This window comes from Cnephaeus nilssonii (assembly GCF_951640355.1).
Source record: "Cnephaeus nilssonii genome assembly, chromosome: 10".
NCBI lineage: Eukaryota > Metazoa > Chordata > Mammalia > Chiroptera > Vespertilionidae > Cnephaeus > Cnephaeus nilssonii.
In genome coordinates, this window is record NC_137081.1 from 30,703,966 (window position 1) to 30,723,183 (window position 19,218).

At 43.8% G+C, this 19,218-nt stretch overlaps 1 protein-coding gene and 1 pseudogene across 6 annotated transcripts; both read right to left on the minus strand.

The window, feature by feature from the left end:
• Window positions 1–1,348: 1,348 nt before the first annotated feature.
• Window positions 1,349–5,931, minus strand: LOC307106622 (large ribosomal subunit protein eL28-like; annotated as a pseudogene). The gene has a single exon. The product of its transcript is annotated as a large ribosomal subunit protein eL28-like (transcript).
• An 869-nt stretch (window positions 5,932–6,800) lies between these two features.
• LOC307106621 (protein FAM200C-like) lies at window positions 6,801–18,894 on the minus strand. Of its 5 annotated transcripts, none has more exons than XM_079783218.1 (8): window positions 18,745–18,894; window positions 17,493–17,606; window positions 11,964–12,102; window positions 11,268–11,378; window positions 11,073–11,159; window positions 10,738–10,879; window positions 10,049–10,173; window positions 6,801–8,700 (listed from the first exon to the last, which is right to left on the minus strand). In XM_079783218.1, the coding sequence occupies exons 1-8, from the start codon at window positions 18,760–18,762 to the stop codon at window positions 6,803–6,805; spliced, it is 2,634 nt and encodes an 877-aa protein (XP_079639344.1). In that variant the 5' UTR covers window positions 18,763–18,894; the 3' UTR covers window positions 6,801–6,802. The 5 variants fall into 5 exon arrangements, with proteins under 5 accessions (XP_079639344.1, XP_079639343.1, XP_079639345.1 ...); XM_079783217.1 differs by having other exon boundaries at window positions 11,766–12,102; XM_079783219.1 differs by having other exon boundaries at window positions 6,801–8,052; window positions 11,268–11,390; window positions 11,766–12,102.
• Between the last annotated feature and the right edge of the window lie 324 nt (window positions 18,895–19,218).

The following is a 19,218-nucleotide window of genomic DNA, read 5'->3' on the forward strand; positions in this document are numbered from 1 at the left end:
GGCGGGTGCGGTGCCGGGCCGCCTCTGCCTGCAGGTTGTGGAAGAGTCTTAGGTTTTCCCCAAGGGATTGGGGGTGCAGTCCTGGCGGTAGGAGGTTTGGTGCCCCGCCCCGCCCCCCCCCCCCCCCCCCATGGAGGGGAACCCAGGAGCGCGCGCACACGGCCCGGCACAGCGGGGAGATCATCCCTGCCCCACCGCGCCCACCCCCACAGGAAAATGGGCACATCGAGGGCAGTAAGCCCCAGAGCACCGAGAACCCCCTCCCAGCCATCAGGAAGAAAGGGAGATAGGCAGGCAGAAAGGGGGCGATGGGGAGATGCAAGGGCGCTGGAATGTTCCAGGGAGTGAGGGCAGGAGTGGGGACTGTGTGACCTTGGCAAGCCTGGGTTCCACACAGCTGGGCTTCTTGCTCACAGGCTACTCAGATGCCCTTTGCCCTTGTGAAGTTGCAGAAGCTGAAACAGCCTGTGGCTGGGCACCAGCCCCTGGAATAGAGGAACTTTCACTGAGGTGAGGCTAGCTTTAAGCAAAATGCAATTCCGTTTCCCAGATGATGGCATTCTGGCTTTTTTGTCCTCGTACCCTGCACAGGGATGCAAGTCATGTCATGTTTAAGATCTTAGCACGAGATCTGTCAGTACACAAGGTTCAAATGGTGAACCAGTTTCTACTTGTCCTCCCTGGCCAGGGACAGTAGTTAGAATCTGCTGGCACTAGCATCCTGCTTGCTGTTCCTTTGTCCAAAGTTGTCTTGTCCACCACTTACCCTTCATTCTCCCTGTTCTTGCTCAGGCTAATATTAAACCCGGGCCTTAACTATTATCTGTAGTTGTCTCACCTATAAAATAGGGATACTAATGGTGGCTACTTCCCAGGGTGGTTATATGAGTTTATCTGAATTTAATATACATAAAGAGCGTACACATAGCAAGTAGTAAAGCATTGCTATCATTATGGGAAGTTAGGTAACTTGTCCAAAGTCATATAGTAAGCAAAGTTTGATGTCAGCCCAGGCCACCTGGCTCTGTAGCCCATGCACTCATCCTGTGCTAGTGCACTAGCACAATTGGGAAATGGTATTCATGTACATAGCTCATCTGTAAAGTGGGGGAAACAGTAGCTGCTAGGGCAGTTGTTCTCAACCTTCCTAATGCTGCGGCCCTTTAATACAGTTCCTCCTATTGTGGTGACCCCAACCATAAAATTATTTTCGTTGCTACTTCATAACTGTAATTTTGCTACTGTTATGAATCATAATGTAAATATCAGATATGCAGGATGTATTTTCATTGTTACAAATTGAACATAAAGCATAGTGATTAATCACAAAAACAATATGTAATTACATATTGTGAAATATTTATTTCAAATTACAAATAAATGAAATTTTGTCTTCAAGCATGGTATAGCATGGGTAACAGTCTTAATATAACAGCAGCAAACCACATTGCTACCGTATGTGTAAAAAGCCAACGTCAGTGCAAAGGTTGAGATTGCTTCTTTCTCACCAGATCAGAAATTCTCAGGGCAGTCTTTGTAAGAGCACAATGAAGATCATCTTCCACAAGTCTACTTCTGTATTTAGACTTGATAACCAACAAGCTGGAAAACCCTGTTTCACAAAGATATGTTGTTGGAAATGGAAGAAGGTGCAAAACAGTTTCAGACAGAACAGGATATGACTGCAAACACTTGATCCAGAATTTTGTAACTGGCATTGTAGAGAAATCAGTTCTCGCTGCATCACTGTTAATAAGTTCAATGAACTCCTCTTGTGCTGTCTCAGGAACATCTTCAACTTTGAGTGTGAATGGGCTTCTGGCAAGTGCAAATGGAATGTCAGGTAGATTTGGAAAGTACAATGAAATTTCATCTGCAAGCATGTGCAAGTGTTCTTCCACAGGAATTATCATAATCCTTTTGTCTGGTTCAATGTCATGTTCCTCAAAGAAAGCAGATAAGGTAGGCAACATGTAAATTTTATTTTCATCCAATTTTTCTTGCCAACGCTGAAGTTTCATTTGTAATGATCGAATCTTTTCAGATAAATTGAGGCATGTTGCATTTGGTCCTTTCAGTGATAAATTTAACTCATGCAAGATGGCAAAAATGTCAACCAAGCAAGCTATTTTCTGCAATTCACTTTCATTGCTGAAAAGTGCTTTGAACTGCAGTCTTGCTTTCTGATTAAAAAACGTTTTGAGTTCATCACGAAGCTCAAAAACACGTTTTAAAACTTTTCCTCTCGACCACCATCACACTTGTGTGAAATAGCAGAGCACTGTTTGGCGCATCCAACTCGTTGCAGTTGCAAAAACAGTCGACTGTTTAAAAGTGCTCGCCTTTACAAAATTGACAGAATTTATGATGCTTTTCATTACTTCTTGTAACTCTTGTGGCAGTGTCTTTGCTGCTAATATTTGCCAATGAATCATACAGTGAGTTCCGATGACTTTTGGTGACTCATTCAGTACCAAAAGTTGAAATCCAGATTGACATCCTAGCATAGCTGGAACACCATCTGTGCAACCACCACAAACCTTTTCCCAAGAGATCTTATGCTCTTCCAGAAATGAACCAACTGTGTCAAATACATCACGTGCAATAGTTATTTCTAGAGGTTTGAAAAAAAGAAACTCATCTTTAAAGTCGCCATCATTAATATTCCTCAAGTGAACCAGTAACTGTGAACAGTTTGCAACGTCTGTAGATTCATCAAGCTGGATACTAAATATTGGAAGTGGATATTTAATTTCCTAGATTACCTGATCAAGAATATCAGCAGACATGTCATCTATTCTTCTGTGGACAGTGTAGTTAGATGAGGAAATTATACTCAATTTCATCTCCGATCATATCTTGAACAATGTCTTTGGCCGCTGGCAACAGTAAATCCTCAGCAATGGTGTGAGGTTTCATAGCTCTGGCGATTCTGAGTGCCACCAAATACGAAGCTTCAACGGCTGATACATTTTGCTTGTAGTACTTGCCACCAGTGTCAAATCTGGCTTTCTTGAGTCCATCAGCTGTGCTTCTAAAATAGTTGGTATCCTTGACAGCAAAGCTCAGATACTTGCTATCAAAATGGCGTTTTAGTTTGTTAGGCTTCATAGATTCGGCTGATAGAACTTTACAACAAATAACACATTGCGGTTTCTCAATTCCTGCTGTAATTATTGTTTAAACCATACTGTAAAAAATCCTGTTTTCTTTTCTTAATGTTCTTCTCTACACGCTCCATTGTCATGGGATGGTTTGCTAATGAAAAAATATATAATAGCTTTAATAATACAAAAGATGATACATGGCATAGTGCAGTCAATACAGTTCATTAAAGTTTCCTATGATTTACCATTCTGTTGTTTTTTAACATACCTGTTACTATCACAAGGGGGCAGTACTCACATCAACCACAGCTGAATATAAAGACGATCAGCATCCAGATTAAGTTCCCATGGTACAGATATTCTTTTTTGCAGTAGTTGATGATTTTACAGTACATGATTTTATATTTACCCAGTAATTATAATTCATGAAGTGTCATTTTACCTCCAATACTGCTGCTTTCAACACAGTAGCTGTTTTTAACAGAGTAATTGCTTTCTACACAGTAGCTGCTCTCTACACACGTGTGACTGGTCCGCATAAGTACATTATGGCGCCAACCCTGTCACATACACCTGTATTTGTTCGGGGTGTACATGATGGGGTTGGCGCTATGATGTCATCACGCCGGGTACTTGTATGTGGGCGTATCTGCATGTGTATGGACCCACCTGGAGATGGAGAGAGGAGTGGTATCTCAGTTCCTAAGTCCATCAGAAACATGTGTTTTCCCATGGTCTTAGGGAACCCCTGTTAAAGGGTCGTTTGACCCCCAAAAGGGGTCGCAACCCACAGGTTGAGAACCGCTGGTTCAGGAAATAATTTGGTGTCCTATAAATGTACAAGAAAGACACTAACAGTATGGCGATACAGCAGTAGCAAGAGACAAGCTCCTGTCACACCTGACATCAAACTATGTGCTGGATATTTACAACTCAACCTAGTAGGTGCTTAGCAGTTTCAAAAGTATTTTTTTGCCCTAGCTGGTTTGGCTCCATGGATAGCACATCAGCCTATGGACTGAAAGGTCCCGGATTTGATTCCAATCAAAGACACGTGCTGGGTTGCAGGCTCGATCCCCAGTGGGGGGCTTGCAAAAGCAACCAATCCATGATTCTCTCTCATCATTGATCTCTCCCTTCCTCTCTAAAATCAAAATATATACATATTTTTAACCCTTTGCACTCGATTCCTTTATTCTACTGCTAACCGTGTTGAGTCACACTCGACATCCGAGTGCAAAGGGTTAAATATATTTTGACTAGAGGCCCGGTGCATGAAATTCATGCACGGGGGAGGGGGCGTCTCTCAGCCCGACCTGTACCCTCTCCAATCTGAGAGCCCTCAGGGCATGTCCTGCTGACCTTAGGCCCGCTCCCTGTGGTTCTCTGCTCTCTGCGGGGCTTGCCTGCTCCACACTATAGCGATGGGCAAGCAAGCCCTGCTGGGTGCTGCCTGCAGCTGCGCTTGTCTGCTCCCGGGTCGTCACGGCAACAGCCAAGCAGGCCCTGCTGGGTGCTGCCTGCAGGCCCACTTGCCTGTGGGTCCCTGGCAGCTACGGCTAAGCAGGCCCTGCTGTCTGCTGTCAAGCTGCGCCGCTGCACCCACCCCCAGGCCCACCCTGAGGTTGCCTGTCCAGCCCTGCCTGGCTCCCTGGGCCCCACAGCAGCTGCGGCTGCTGGGGTCTGGCCCTGCCTCCCTCTTTGGCCCTTGAAGCAGCCTCGGCGGCTGCTGACCAGGCCCTCCCCCAGTGCAGGAGCATGGAGGCGGGTCTGGGCGCGGGCGTCGCCCCGCCCCTTGAACGCTGATGGGGGCGGGTTTGGGCGCCACCGCTGCCGCCCCTTGAACGCTGATGGGGCGGGTCTGGGTGCCACTGCTGCCAGCCCCCGAACGCTGATGGGGGCAGGTCTGGGCGCCACCGCTGCCGCCCCCCAAACGCTGATGGGGGCGGGTCTGGGCCAATCCGGCCGTTGAGAGGCCACCCCAAGTCCCGCCCCCCAGCCTCCCGCCGGCCCAATCGTGGGCATAGTGGAGTGATGCTTATTTGCATATTACTCTATTATTAGATAGGATTGATTTCAGAGAGGAAGGCAGAGGGAGAGACATGGAAACATCGATGGTGAAAGAATCATGGATTGGCTGCCTCTGTACGCCTGCCCCCCCCATGGGGTATCAAACCGTAACCTCCTGGCTTATAGGTCAATGCTCATCCACTGAGCCACACCAGTGGGCGGTTTTTAATTTAGTCATGAGCAGCCCTGGCCAGTGTAGCTCAGTTGGCTGGGCCAAGGCACAAGCCTGGGTTATGGGTTTGATCCCCAGTGGCCGATTGATGGATCTCTCCCTCCTTCTTCCTCTCTCAAAATCAATTTTTTTTTTTTTTTGAGGAGAGCTGGCTGATACCTTTATTGTTTAGGGGGAGGGTGCTCAGGAGCTCTTGGTAGGGCGGGCCTGCTTCCTCTTCACCATCATGGGCTTCTGGCTGCACAAGACGGCACTGGCCATGCGCAGATCTGGGTGATACTTGTTTTTGCGGATCATGTGCCGGATGCTGCTCAGGGTGGCCCGGGCGTTCTTGTTGATGGTGGTGCACATGTAGGCGGTGGCCGGCTCTCACTGGCTGGTTCTTCGCTTCATGATGACCATCACCCCTTTGCCGTTGGGCGCCGGCTCTAGGCCCACTGTCTTGCGGTGCATCAGCCCATTGTAGCGAAAGGAGTTGTGGGCCTTCAGGTTATTGGGTTCAGTGCTATACGTCTGCTTGTTCCTCTTGATCAGGAAGCTGGAGCAGTTCTGCACCATCATCCACTGCAGGTGGGCAGACATGGCGGCAGCTCCTCACGCTGCGGCCTCAAAATCAATTTAAACATCTTAAAGAAGTCATGAACACACATGAAACATGACAAAGTATATGAAGGATACAAAAATAGTCAGAGATTTGATCTAATTCCAGTGAGGAAAGATCTCCCTATATTAGGGTATGCCTGTACATCTAAACAATTACATATTTTTAAAATACATTTTTATGGATTTCAGAGAGGGAGGTAGATTAGAAACATCAACAATGAGAATCATTGATCAGCTGCCTCCCCCAAGCCCTACACTGGGGTTCAAGCCTGCAACCTGGGCATATATATGCCCCGACCAGAAATGGAACCCTGACCACCTGGTTTATAGGTCACTGCTCAATGACTGAGCCACAATGGCTAGGCCAGTGGTCAGCAAACTCATTAGTCAACAGAGCAAAATATCAACAGTACAATGACTGAAATTTCTTTTGAGAGCCAAATTTTTTAAACTTAAAACTATATAGGTAGGTACATTGTTATTAACTTAATTAGGGTACTCCTAAGCTGGCCTTTGCTAAAAACGTCCTCAATCTGATTGAGGTACATTCGTTGAGTTCAACCCCTTCCAACTCTCCCATCCACTCGTCTTGTATACTTGTTTTGTCTATCTCCTTTCATTCATCCTCTCTACATGTCCAAACCATCTCAACAAACCTTTCTCAATCCTCGACACTACATCTTCTTTCACTCCACAACGTTCCCTAAAATTAACTTAATAAACTTTACTTAGTTTTAAGTCTTAAACTATAGGTACATTGAATAAAACTTATCTTACTTAGTAACGATATTATTGATAAAATTAAATTCTTTACAATATCCATAAAATTAAATCATGACAATGACTAACACTAATGTGAACAATAGCCTTGCATGTCCTTGGAAAGTTTGAGTAAGTCAGGTTTGTATGTTGTTGTTTTTAATTTTAGGCACGATTCCAGAAATGATTGTTCACATAAATATGTAGACCCGAATAAGGAAAGAACAGCAAATGCTAGTTTTTTCAGTTGATTATATGAGTTAGGAATACTATTCCAGGTGTTAAAAATCAACATATCTTCCTTCTCCAGGTCTTTCAAAGCAGACCACTTGTGCTGTGAACTAAGTTCACATTTGTTTTTCTCCAATATTTCTAGATCAGCACAAAGACGTTCAAATTTTGAGCTCCACAATTCTTTGTGTTTTAAATCCAGCAGTTGCATTTCAAAGTCGCCTATGTCAATATTAAAGGGAGAAAAATTTAATTCTGTTACAGTAGCATTAAGAGGTTTTTTAACAAAGCCTAACGTGGCTTTGCTGTTTCTGATATCCTGAAACCTGTTGAGAAAAGCTTCCCTCATATTTAAAAGTGTTGTTTGAAAATACCAAATGTCAATGTAAGAATTATTTTCTTGGCAATGTTTCAACAGGCTTGGGAAGTGAATCAAAGTTTCTCTTTCAAAATCTTGAGCCAAAAGAGATAATTTGTTTTCGAATGAAATAACTTCTTCTAACATCGAAAAAACTGTGTTTCCTTTCCCCTGTAGTTTACGATTAAGCTGATTTAGATGAGACGTAACATCTACCATGAAATAAAATTTTTGGATCCACTGATCGTTCCATAGTTCTGGATAGTGAACACCCTTCTCAAGGAGAAATGCTTTAATTTCTGTTAATAAGGAAGCAAAACGTTTCAAAACATTTCCTCTTGATAACCAACGTACCTTGTTATGCAGCAACAGATGTGCATACTCACTCTCAATTTCAACTAATAATTCTTTAAATTGGCGATGATTAAGAGCTTTAGCTATAATGGTGTTGATAATGTTAATCACCAATTCCATAACTTTGCAAATTTCTTCTGGAAATGTCTGTGCACAAAGCGCTTCTTGATGAATGATGCAATGGTAAGTAAGTATCTCATGATTAATTTTTTCTTTCAAAATAGCAACAAACCCATTTCTTACACCGGTCATACTTTTGGCACCGTCTGTTGAAATTGAGACAATTTTATCAAATGGAATATGATGTTTTTCAATGCACTCTATTACAGCATTTGCTATATCCTCTCCACGTGTTTGACCTTTGAGTGGCAATAATCCTAAAAGTTCTTCTTTAGGACCTGTAGATGAAATAAATCGTACAAAAAGTGAAACTTGCGCTGTATCATTTATGTCACAAGACTCACCAACTGCTATTGATAAAGCTGAAACCAATTTAAGATCTTCGACTCGCTGGTCAGTTAAATTCGAAGACATTTTGACTGTCCCATCTTTCACTGTTTTAGCAGACAATGGTAACTCTTTAATTTTTTTTAGAATATCTGCTTTGTTCTTAAAATCCCGAAATAGCTCTTCGGATGCATTTATAAAACAACTTTTTATGTATTCACCATCTGTATATGGTTTTCCTCTCTTAGCAATCTCTTGACTAACCACAAAACTTGCAATATCAACATTGTTGGAAGATTGCATCCAGTAATTAAATACAGAACTTGAGTTTTCTTGACTCTTCTGAAGTTCCTCAACTGCTTTCTTCCTTGCATCACCGACAGGATATTTAGTACTAAATGACTCGTGTTTAGTTGTAAAGTGTCTCTCCAAATTTGATTTCTTGTTATGTGCCAATTTTTCCTGACAAATAAGACAGGTCGGAAGGCCATTTAAGTTTTGAATAAACGCGAAAGTCTCGGTCCATTCAACTTTAAATACACGGTTTTCGTCTTCCGTTTTTCTTTGCTTCTTCTTTGTAGCCATGTCAAACAGGGCACCTAAAAAAAGTTCCATTTTATAATAATAAAGCCACCAACACAAAATAATTACAATTCTTAAATCAATTACAAAAATACCTGTAGGATTTGCCAATGGTTGGAAAAATACAGGTAACTTGCCCTAGCCGGCTTGGCTCAGTGGATAGAGCATCAGCCTGCGGACTGAAGGGTCCCAGGTTCGATTCTAGCCAAGGGCACATACCTGGGTTGTGGGCTAAATCCCCAGTGGGGGGCGTGCAGGAGGCAGCCGATCAATGATTCTCTCTCATCATTGATGTTTCTCTCTCTCCTTCTCCATTCCTCTAAATTAGGCGTCCTCAAACTACGGCCCGCAGGCCACATGCGGGTGTTTTTGCCGTTTTGTTTTTTTACTTCAAAATAAGATATGTGCAGTGTGCTTAGGAATTTATTCATAGTTTTTTTTTTAATTATAGTCCGCCCCTCCAACAGTCTGAGGGACAGTGAACTGGCCCCCTGTTTAAAAAATTTGAGGACCCCTGCTCTAAATCAATAAATATATTAGAAAAAAAAAGAAAAATACAGGTAACTTTATGCTTCGAGTAGGTACTTTTGTCACCCGTGCGTGATTTTCGGATGCGACTAGCACTAACCACTGCACAATGAGACTGCTGACTGACTGGCTCACTCAACTCGTGCTGAATCGTACGTGCCTCCCCCGCGTTGCGTATTCCGTGGCCTGCGCCGTGTCTCACATCACCTGGCCTACCGACAACCCCACTTCTTCTAATGCCACTTCTTCAAAATAGACTCACCCAGGCCGAAAACCGACTTCTGCGCATGGGCCACGAAGTTTCAATCGCATTGCACGTGCTCACCCGCACATGCTATTTTGTGGAAGAACCACACTCAAGGGTCCACAGACCCGCATGTGGCTATTGAGCCGCGGTTTGCCGACCACTGGGCTAGGCTAGATTTCTTTTAAAGATTTTTAAAATTTAGGGAAAGAGGCATCAATTGGCTGCCTCCTGCACACCCCCTACTAGAGGATCCAGCCTGCAACCTGGGCATGTGTCGTGACTGGGAATTTGAACAGGCAACCTTTCGGTGCACGAGATGATGTTCACCAACTCAGGCACACCGGCCAGAGCTAAACAGTTATTTTTTGTAAGTTCATTATTGCTTGCTGACTCAGGAATTCCTAGCACCAGCAAACACTGCCAGGCACTACTGTAAACATTTAACATTCTAACTTATTTAATCCTCACAACACTGGGGGGGGGGGGGGGGAAAGGAAAAAGAGTAATTATTTAACCTGGCCAATTAGACTAGAAATATGTCAATTAAGGAATTACCTATCAGTATCATAATTACCTAAAGCAGTACATACCTTTTTTACTGTCTTTTCCCTTTGGTTTTTCTAGTTTAATTTCATTGCCAAAAACTTTTAAATCAGTGAGTTCTAAGGCTTTTTCCAGGTCCTCAGCAGATTCAAAATCCACATAGCCAAACTTCCTTTAAGGTGATAAGGCAAAGGATAAAAATAAGCAAAAGCAAGAGCCCCATTAACATGTATACTAGACAATCAGCAACACTAATGCAATGGGGCAAGCAATGACTAAGTTAAAAAGCAGCATACTCTATTAACAAAACTAAGACACTGAAAGCTCAGGATACAGACTGAGGTTTAAGTACCAAGCAAGACCTGATGCAGGTCCACCCCCGAGTTTGTCTATTAACTACACTGCTCATAACAGCTAACAAAAGAACCTGTTAAAGCATCAAGGAAGGAGAATCCTGTCTGGTTATTTGGATCTAATAGTTTTACATATTTTTAAGAATAAAAGCTCATAGCTTATTAAAAATTGTTTTGTGCTATATCAAAAGTTAAGGGAGATTATGGAAACTTCAATTGAGGAAGGTCATACAATTTAATAATCTAAGTAACAGTTCATTAATGTCTAAACTTTGAAGGCGCATTCATGCTTAAGAGTAAAGTACTAATGTTCTAAAAAGGGAGGAGGAAAAAAAGCATTAGTGGACCCAGGAATACGGTTGGTTTAACTTCCCCTTACTTACCTGGACACACCAATTCTGACATCCACAACAGCAAGATCGTTTTTAGCAAAAACATCACTGATACCCGTTTTTAATTCAGGAGCAGACTTGCTAGAGTTCAGGTTTCCAACAAAGAGATTGAAAGCCGTAGTTGGTTCTGTGGCTGCACAAAAATTTAACTCAAATTAATCTGATTTATAAATTATGGGATGAATTTCATTTCCAGCATAAATTTCTATACACAGCACATCAGCATACTGCAATGTAACATCAGGTTTCAGTATTAAGTCCCTTTGTGGTTCATCACTTGTGCTATCAGGTGCAAATGCCTCCCCCTCTCCATTCTGACAAGTTACCTTCCACTTTCTGTTTCTTGGCCTCAGGAGCAGCTTTCTGTTTGGCCATTTTCTTCTTTCCTTTTCCAGGTGCTTCTTTGACAGGTTCTGGACAAGATTTCAAACAATCTGTGTTATCCATAAGTAGCCACACATATTCAGTACCTTCTTTAAATAAAACTCATACCAAACCACTTTAGATTCTAGCTCAATTACCTTCCTCCTCCTCTTCATCCTCAGCTGTGCTCTTAGCCTTCACAGGAATAGCTTTTATGGGAGCTTTCTTGCCTTTGGCTTGTGCAATCTCCATAGGTTCTTCTTCTGAGTCTGAAAGAGAAGCTACCTAGTCAAAAATTCAAGAGAATTATCCCCAAACCAACATTAGTTCCAGATAAATCTAAAGGGAAAAAATACATAATACAGTACTGTGCTTAGTAGTTACAGCAAGAATTAACAGATTACTTGGAAGTGAAACCCTATATTATGAAAACTACTCATAGAATGTGCTGTCTTAAACATTTTATCAGGGGCAGGCAATCATTCATGGCTACCACCCTAGTACACAACCAGCACAGAGAACCCCTGGGAGGATTTTTATCTACCCCCATGGTGTCATGGAAGGAGTATGTTGGCATGTTGCCCACCCATCCCACAATCTCACCCCTAATGTACCTTGCAAACAAGAGCCCAAGGACTACCAATAGAACGCCTTACCATCTTCATCATCTGAGGCAGTGACAGCAGCAGCAGCTTTCATCACTGCTGGCTGAAATTCATCCTCATTCTCCTCGTCGTCATCCTCCTCTTCACTGTCATCATCCTCATCCTCATCACTATCTTCCTTCTTGGTGTTCTTTGCTCCCTTGACTGGGGTTGCTACCAATGAGTTGCCTGGGGTGCCTCCCTTCTTACCAGGAATGGCTAATGCTTTGGCTGGTGTAACTGCTGCCTTTTTGCCAGGGGTGGCAACTGCAATCTTTTTTGTTGGGGAAACCATCACCTTCTTTCCTGGAGTTGTAGCATTCTTGACTTTTATCTGAGGAATGATAACCTGGGAATTAAATAAAAATAAACATGAGTCTATTTTTAAAAGAGTGACCACTGGTTCCCACATAAATGAGTGCTAAATTCTGGCACTACCTCTGGTTCAAGACCACATGCATTAGATAATACTAACATCATGCTAAACTATAGCATCATGTTACACGTCCTTCTCTGTACCCATGAAATCACAGCCCTAATTTTCAGGTAAACTATCCAATCATAATGAACCTGTAACACTTCAAATACCTCTGGACCCAGACTTGTGAATTTCTGTACCTCATCCTCTAGTAATTGCTTCAGCTTTGGCAAAGCTCTTCACCACGCCAAAAAGTACCCAAATGCAATCTGAAAATAGACTATCTGGATCTCATCTGCTACTGTGTGGTCCAAGGAAAGATTTTTTACAGCCTCAACTTTTTTTCTCTTCTGACTATGATAACCAATGTTACATGTTGTTTTAAGGATTATGAATTAATTCCTATAACTAAAAGATCTGTTAAGTGTTATTAAATCATTTGGGGAGGTGATATAAAGTTCACTGAACGCTCAGTATTAGGACCAGAGATAAAATGAGTATCAAATAGGCTAGACAGTCCTTGCAAAATTAATACAAAGAGTGAGCAGTTAGCTTGATAAAAACATTATCTACATTCAAGTCACACTCAAAGCTACTTTTTGTTGACCACCAGTTTTATCAAGTTATGTGTTAAGATAAAACTTGTAGTTGCCCTGACCAGTTTGGCTCAGTGGATAGAGCAACAGCCTGCGAACTCAAGGGTCCCAGGTTCGATTCCGGTCAAGGGCATGTACCTTGGTTGCAGGCACATACCCAGTAGGGAGTGTGCAGGAGGCAGCTGATCTATGTTTCTCTCTCATCAATGTTTCTCTCTATCCCTCTCCCTTCCTCTCTGTAAAAAAAAAAATCAATAAAATATATATAAAAACAAAAACAAAAACAAAACTTAATAGTTGTCTTTACTGTGCTTAGCCAGCACAGCCAAGGGTTCGGCGAGCCTGAGGAAGGGCCAGTGAAGGATAAAGAAAAGACAAAGAGAATAAGCTGGGTCTAGGTGGATCTTCTGAGACCACAGAACAGAGCCAGATTGCAAGCTGATGCTTTATTTTATAGTCAGAGGTAAACAAGGTAATTTACAATGTTCTTTTAAGTTTCACTTGTTTTGGCAGCACTTGCTGCACCTCCCACAGCCCATTAGCTACCCAGGAAAGATCTAGGGAGCAGTCACAAGATCAAGCTTAATTATGCTAAGAAGGCTTTGCCCTCTAAGCTGGGACTTGTTTGCGGCTTTGCCAGCAGGTCAGTCCGAGGCTTAACCCTATAACCACTCCCTACATCTCGCCCTTCTTTTAATTTTAAGCTACTAATAATGGAAATAAAACTTAAACATCAAGAACAAAGTACTATTAAAATATTAACAAAACAATGCCAATGTAAAACCCAGACATGGTCATTAATAAAATATGCCAATGCAACACTACAATAATAGAGAAATCAAACTACAGTAACATTTTTCTACTAAATGGCATTTTCTTTTTATTTACTCAAGAGTCCTCCGACTTGGCTGTGCAAGAGTTTGCAGAAGACTGGCAGCTAACCAATGCAGCATGGCCAGAAACATGATTGAGGGAGTAGCTTCCACTTCTTACTTTTCTGCCATCTGCTGGGCCTCAATTGTTAACTTCTTCAGCTGACCTCATGTTGACACATTGGTCTTTTTTGTATAGCCTTCGTCATCTTCCTTTTCTGCTTTGTTGTCATCGGGGCAACTCTGTCTTTTGAACGATGGGACAAGGAGCTTCTCTGGGTCCATTGTGGTGATGTATGTAACGCTCTGGCACCCAAATTGGCTGTGATGCTCCTTCTGGAAAGATACAAACACAACCCCTTCCCCACATCATTACTGGATCTGGTCCAAACCATTGTCCAGTTTGTGCATCCTTCCGGGCTAACCTCGCGGAGGCTTTCTACAGGAGGCCTGATGACTTTCTGCTGCTGTATGACCCTCTGCATCGCAATTCAAAAAAATTATCAAGTATAAAGAACATGACTGAGTTTGTTTTGAGGTGACACATAACATCCGTCTCCCCCTTTCTGTTTCATTTTTTTTAATATATTTTATTGATTTTTTTACAGAGAGGAAGGGAGAGGGATAGAGTTAGAAACATCAATGAGAGAAACATCGATCAGCTGCCTCCTGCACACCCCCTACTGGGGATGTGCCCGCAACCAAGGTACATGCCTTGACCGGAATCGAACCTGGGACCTTTGAGTCCGCAGGCCGACGCTCTATCCACTGAGCCAAACCGGTTTCGGCTCCCCCTTTCTGTTTTAGTAATTGCATTTTAAGAGTACAATTTCCTCTTTCCACTATTGCTTGACCTTGAGGGTTGTAAGGGATACCAATTTTATGACAAATTTGATATTGCTGACAAAAATGTTGAAGATAGCACTAGGGTATGCGGGTCCATTGTCTGTCTTTAGCTCTAAAGGGAGGACCTAGTACTGCAAAGGCAGCTAGGCAATGATTAATTACATGCTTGATGTAGTCTCCCATTTGGGAAGTCGCAAAGATAAAGTGGGAACAGGTATGACATTAACATATAACTATCTATGCTTACCAAATTCCTGTATGTGGGTGACATCCATTTGCCAAATTTGATTAGGTTTAAGATCCCCTAGGATTAACCCCCAACGATTGTACAGGACAATGAATTACACACTGAGAGCACTGCTTAACAATTTGACAAGCTTGCTCCCTAGAAATACCGAATTGTTTGCGTAAGGCAGCATAATTTTTATGATGCAAAGCCTGGGAGGACTGGGCAAGAGAAAATGGGGTAGCCTCTTGCATTACAGCAAGGAGGCGATCAATAGAATGACCCCAGTGGGTGTATGTGTCGTAGGGAAAATTAAAACCTGTAAGGGAAGGGAGTAATCAATTCTAATAAGTTGTGCTGAACTTTATGTAAGGCTGTCTTGGCTTCCTCTGTCAAGCAGCGTGGGGATGACAGAGATGAATCTCCCCTTAGTATATGAAATAAAGGGCTTAAGTCAGCAGTGTTTAATTTTAAAGCAGGTCAAACCCAGTTAATATGTCCTAATAATTTTTGGAAGTCATTTAATGTAAATAAAGTGTCAGTCCGAATTTGAATTTTCTGAGGTTTTATTGTTTTCCCCTCAATAATGCTGCCAAGATAAGAAAAAGGAAATGTCCTTTGAACTTTTTTGGGTGCTACGCATAATCCAGCACACAATGCAGGGAATCCTGCAAATCTATATAGATATTATTTATACGTGTTTCATTTTTATGAGCTAAGAGAATGTCATCCATATAATGAATAAGCCTCGGGGTATTTTTTCCTTATAGGATTTGTGGCTGCAGCCACAAAATCCTGACATAAGGTAGGACTATTGGCCATGCCCTGAGGCAATACTTTAGCATAACTTCACCCCCATCATCCCAAATCCACTGGAGCTGTTCCCTTGCTTCCTCCAATCCTTACTCATATTCGGGAGCAAGAGCATCTTCCAGAGAGCTCTCTCTCATAGGAGCTGTAGCCCCAGGGACTGGAGGCGCCTCCGATGGTGGAATAGGAAGCCTTTGGCAACCTTCCCCCATCTGTTTTGATTCACCTGCCACATTCCTCAACTCCCTTTCTGGAGTGGGCTCTAGGCCAGTGATGGCAAACCTATGACACGCGTGTCAGCACTGACATGCATAGCCATTTCTGATGACATGCGGCCGCCTCAGCAGCCACATGCCGAGAATGAAACATTTGCTGCTCCTGAGGATGAAACATTTGCAAAATAATGTTTTTTCCTCAAAGTAACACACTACCCGAGTTATGCTCAGTTTTTTGGCGAAGTTTGACACACCAAGCTCAAAAGGTGGCCCATCACTGCTCTAGGCAGTCCTGAATCTAGGACCACAGACTGAAAGTACAGGCAGACATTTCCTCTGGACATTCAGCTATATAATGATCGCGAAGTTGTTTTCCTGCCTTCTCCCATGCCTCTATATTTACCTTTTCTTCCTCAGAAAACCATGGGCAGGTTTTACTCACAAAATCCAAAAAATCGAAAAGCTGTTCATACCTCACAGAAGAGCCCCTTGCTTGGAGCACAGCCTTAAGCATGGATACACATTCTTTCCCTGTGATCATGAATTTCCAATGTTTTTCACCTAGCTAGTACTACACTCCCACCTTACTTACTGTGTACGCACACCTTGGGGCCTCCTTTCACCTGACAATTGCAGTTCCCTCACACTCAGGTGCCACTTGGGCCATGCCAGCACAGCCAAGGGTTCGGCGAGCCTGAGAGAGGGCCAGCGAAGGATGAAGAGAAGACAAAAAGAAAAAGCTGGGTCTAGGTCAGTGATGGGCAACCTTTTGAGCTTGGTGTGTCAAACTTCGCCAAAAAACTGACCATTACTAGGGTAGTGTGTCACTTTGAGGAAAAAACATTATTTTGCAAATGTTTCATCCTCAGCATGCGGCTGCCTCAGCGGCCGCGTGTCATCAGAAATGGCTACGCGTGTCAGTGCTGACACACGTGTCATAGGTTCGCCATCACTGGTCTAGGTAGATCTTCTGTGCGTGACTGAGACCACAGAACAGATCCAGATTGCAAGCTGATGCTTTATCTTATAGTCAAGAGGTAAACAAGGTAATTTACAATATTCTTTTAAGTTTCACTTGTTTTGGCAGCACTTGCTGCACCTCCCACAGCCCATTAGCTACCCAGGAAAGATCTAGGGAGCAGTCACAAGATCAAGCTTAATTATGCTAAGAGGGCTTTGCCCTCTAAGCTGGGACTTGTTTGCGGCGTTGCCAGCAGGTCAGTCTGAGCATAACCCTATAATCACTCCCTACACTTTACAGTAAGCAACACTAGCCAGGAGTACCAGAGTATCATTATCAGCACAAAGGGAGGTGGCGTTCCTCACTCCACAATATTATAAAATGTGACTAGTATTACAAAACTCATACAAAAACAACAAACAACAACCAAAACAAAACAGAGACCTGCTTGGCAGCTAGGAAACGAATCTGGTAAGGCTAACCTCAGACCTCAATAGAATGCTCAGCACTGCCACACACAAGACAGCTAACGGCTGTTTCCTCCCCTAGCATGTGCGGCTAGTATGTTGAAATTGGAAATGATTTAATACATCATCACACTAAGCCCTGTAGAGGGCACATGAGAAAGAGGCTACAGATCTTCTCTCGCAAGCTCATCCAAATACCCTTATGGTATTTTTGACACTCAACCATTATAAAAGGGCATATATGAAGGAATACAATCTTACCTTTGCCAGTATTTTCAGACATACAACATGACTGTATAGGACTCTGCATTAAATTGTACATAATTACCTCTTCTCCACTGCTTTCATCTTCTTTATCTGACATTTCCTCATCTTCACTATCTCCTTCTACCTCTTTTGGAGGAGGAGCCATATTCTTGGACTCACCTTGATTTTTACCAGCCTAAAAAGACAAGATTATTAGCACATTACACCTCCCACATTTCAAGCCACTACCATTTTGCTCACATTCCTCATAGTACAATGGTCATCTCCCTTTCTCAGAACCCACTTTTCATTCTGTTAAATATTACAAATAACATAATCCAACTTTTAGGTAAAAAGACAATTTCAAAGAAATCACCTCCCTCTTCCTGTTTCCTTAAGCTCAACCGTCTTAAAATTTATACTTCCAAAATCTACTCTTATATCAGGCACAATTTCTTAATACTCACTAGCCTACAATGGGACCATTTTAATGGCCAATAACTCAAAACCTCACCTGGGGAAAACTACCTTAAAAAACCCTTTGATGATGGCAATGGGGGTCGGGGGGTCCTAATATATGGTGTCAGGAGATTTGACTGCGTAGTGAACACATGGTGCAATACACAGATCTTGTAACAGAAATCCACACCTGAAACCTATATGTTCACGTTGACCAATGTCACCCCAATAGTTTAAGAAAAAAAAGCCTTCAGTAAATTCTGGCACCTTATCCCACCACTCCTCTGAAATTAAATTAGGGCAACATTAAAGAAAAATCACCTCTTAAGCTAAGTTTAAGACCATTGGTCTTATAATTTTCCTTTCCCGGGGAAACCCCGCCCCAGTGCCACGGGGACATCTCCACCATGTGCGCACAGCCAGGCACTGAAAGCACGCGGCGGGGCCTCCAAACGAAGAAATCCCGCCGCTCCCCACCTCACGGAACGGTCCCCCCCGGAGATGTCAGGACCCACGCGGCACAGCCCACTTGGCGGGCCGCCCGCTGAGGCACGTGCGTCAGGAGGCGGTGTCCGCTCGCACGGGTCCCAGGAGTTTGGCTTCATCCCGCTACCGAGGGGCAGCGCCCCCTCGGGACTACGCTCAGTCCCGAAGTCTTTCCACGCCAAATCGGCAACACCTGCCGAAGCTCTCCACCTCGCCAAAAAGTACCCAAAAACGCGAGACGTCCGCACTAATCACGCGAGACTTCCCGCAGCATGGCGCCCTCGAATGCGCCTGGGACAGCGCGCAGGCCCTCCTCCTCGCGGCGCCGCGCGCGCGCTCCTCAGAAAATAGGCCTCGGCGTCCGTGATTGCGCGAGGACGGCCTCTTACCTTTGCGAGCTTCACCATGACGGCGGCTTCTGGCGGTGGAGTGTGTAGCGGGTGAACGGCGAAGATGTGCCCAAAGGAATCAAACGGCGACGATAGCGGCCGCTGGTACTGAAGAACCGAAGCGCGTACGTCTCGCTACCAGCTAGAGCTCGAGACTGAGGCGAAAGACTGAGCCTGCCCAGTAATCCCCTCTGGAAAGGCGACGACTCTGCCCTCGTGACTCCACTTCAACCAATCAGAGTTTGCGCTCATCCCACAAGCCAATCGCGAATCTCCATCGAGGGCGTCGCGGGCGGAACCTGGGCTGGAGTGGGCGGGCCAAGGCCGCCAGAGAAAAGGGTGGACATTCCGTTTGGGCGGCCTGGGGGGAGGTTCGCTTTGTGCAAGGCCGACGTTGATTGGGTGGTGGGCGCGCGGTTACCGAAGTGCCCTCGGCGGAGCCTGCGTCTGGACACTGACATTTTTTGGCGCCGC

Coding starts and splice junctions, on each gene's coding strand:
- LOC307106621 (XM_079783216.1), bottom strand. Junction 11,160..11,267: donor GGATGAAGAGGAGGAGGAAG/GTAATTGAGCTA, acceptor AATCTTGTCCAG/AACCTGTCAAAGAAGCACCT. Junction 10,880..11,072: donor CAAGAAACAGAAAGTGGAAG/GTAACTTGTCAG, acceptor ATTTTTGTGCAG/CCACAGAACCAACTACGGCT.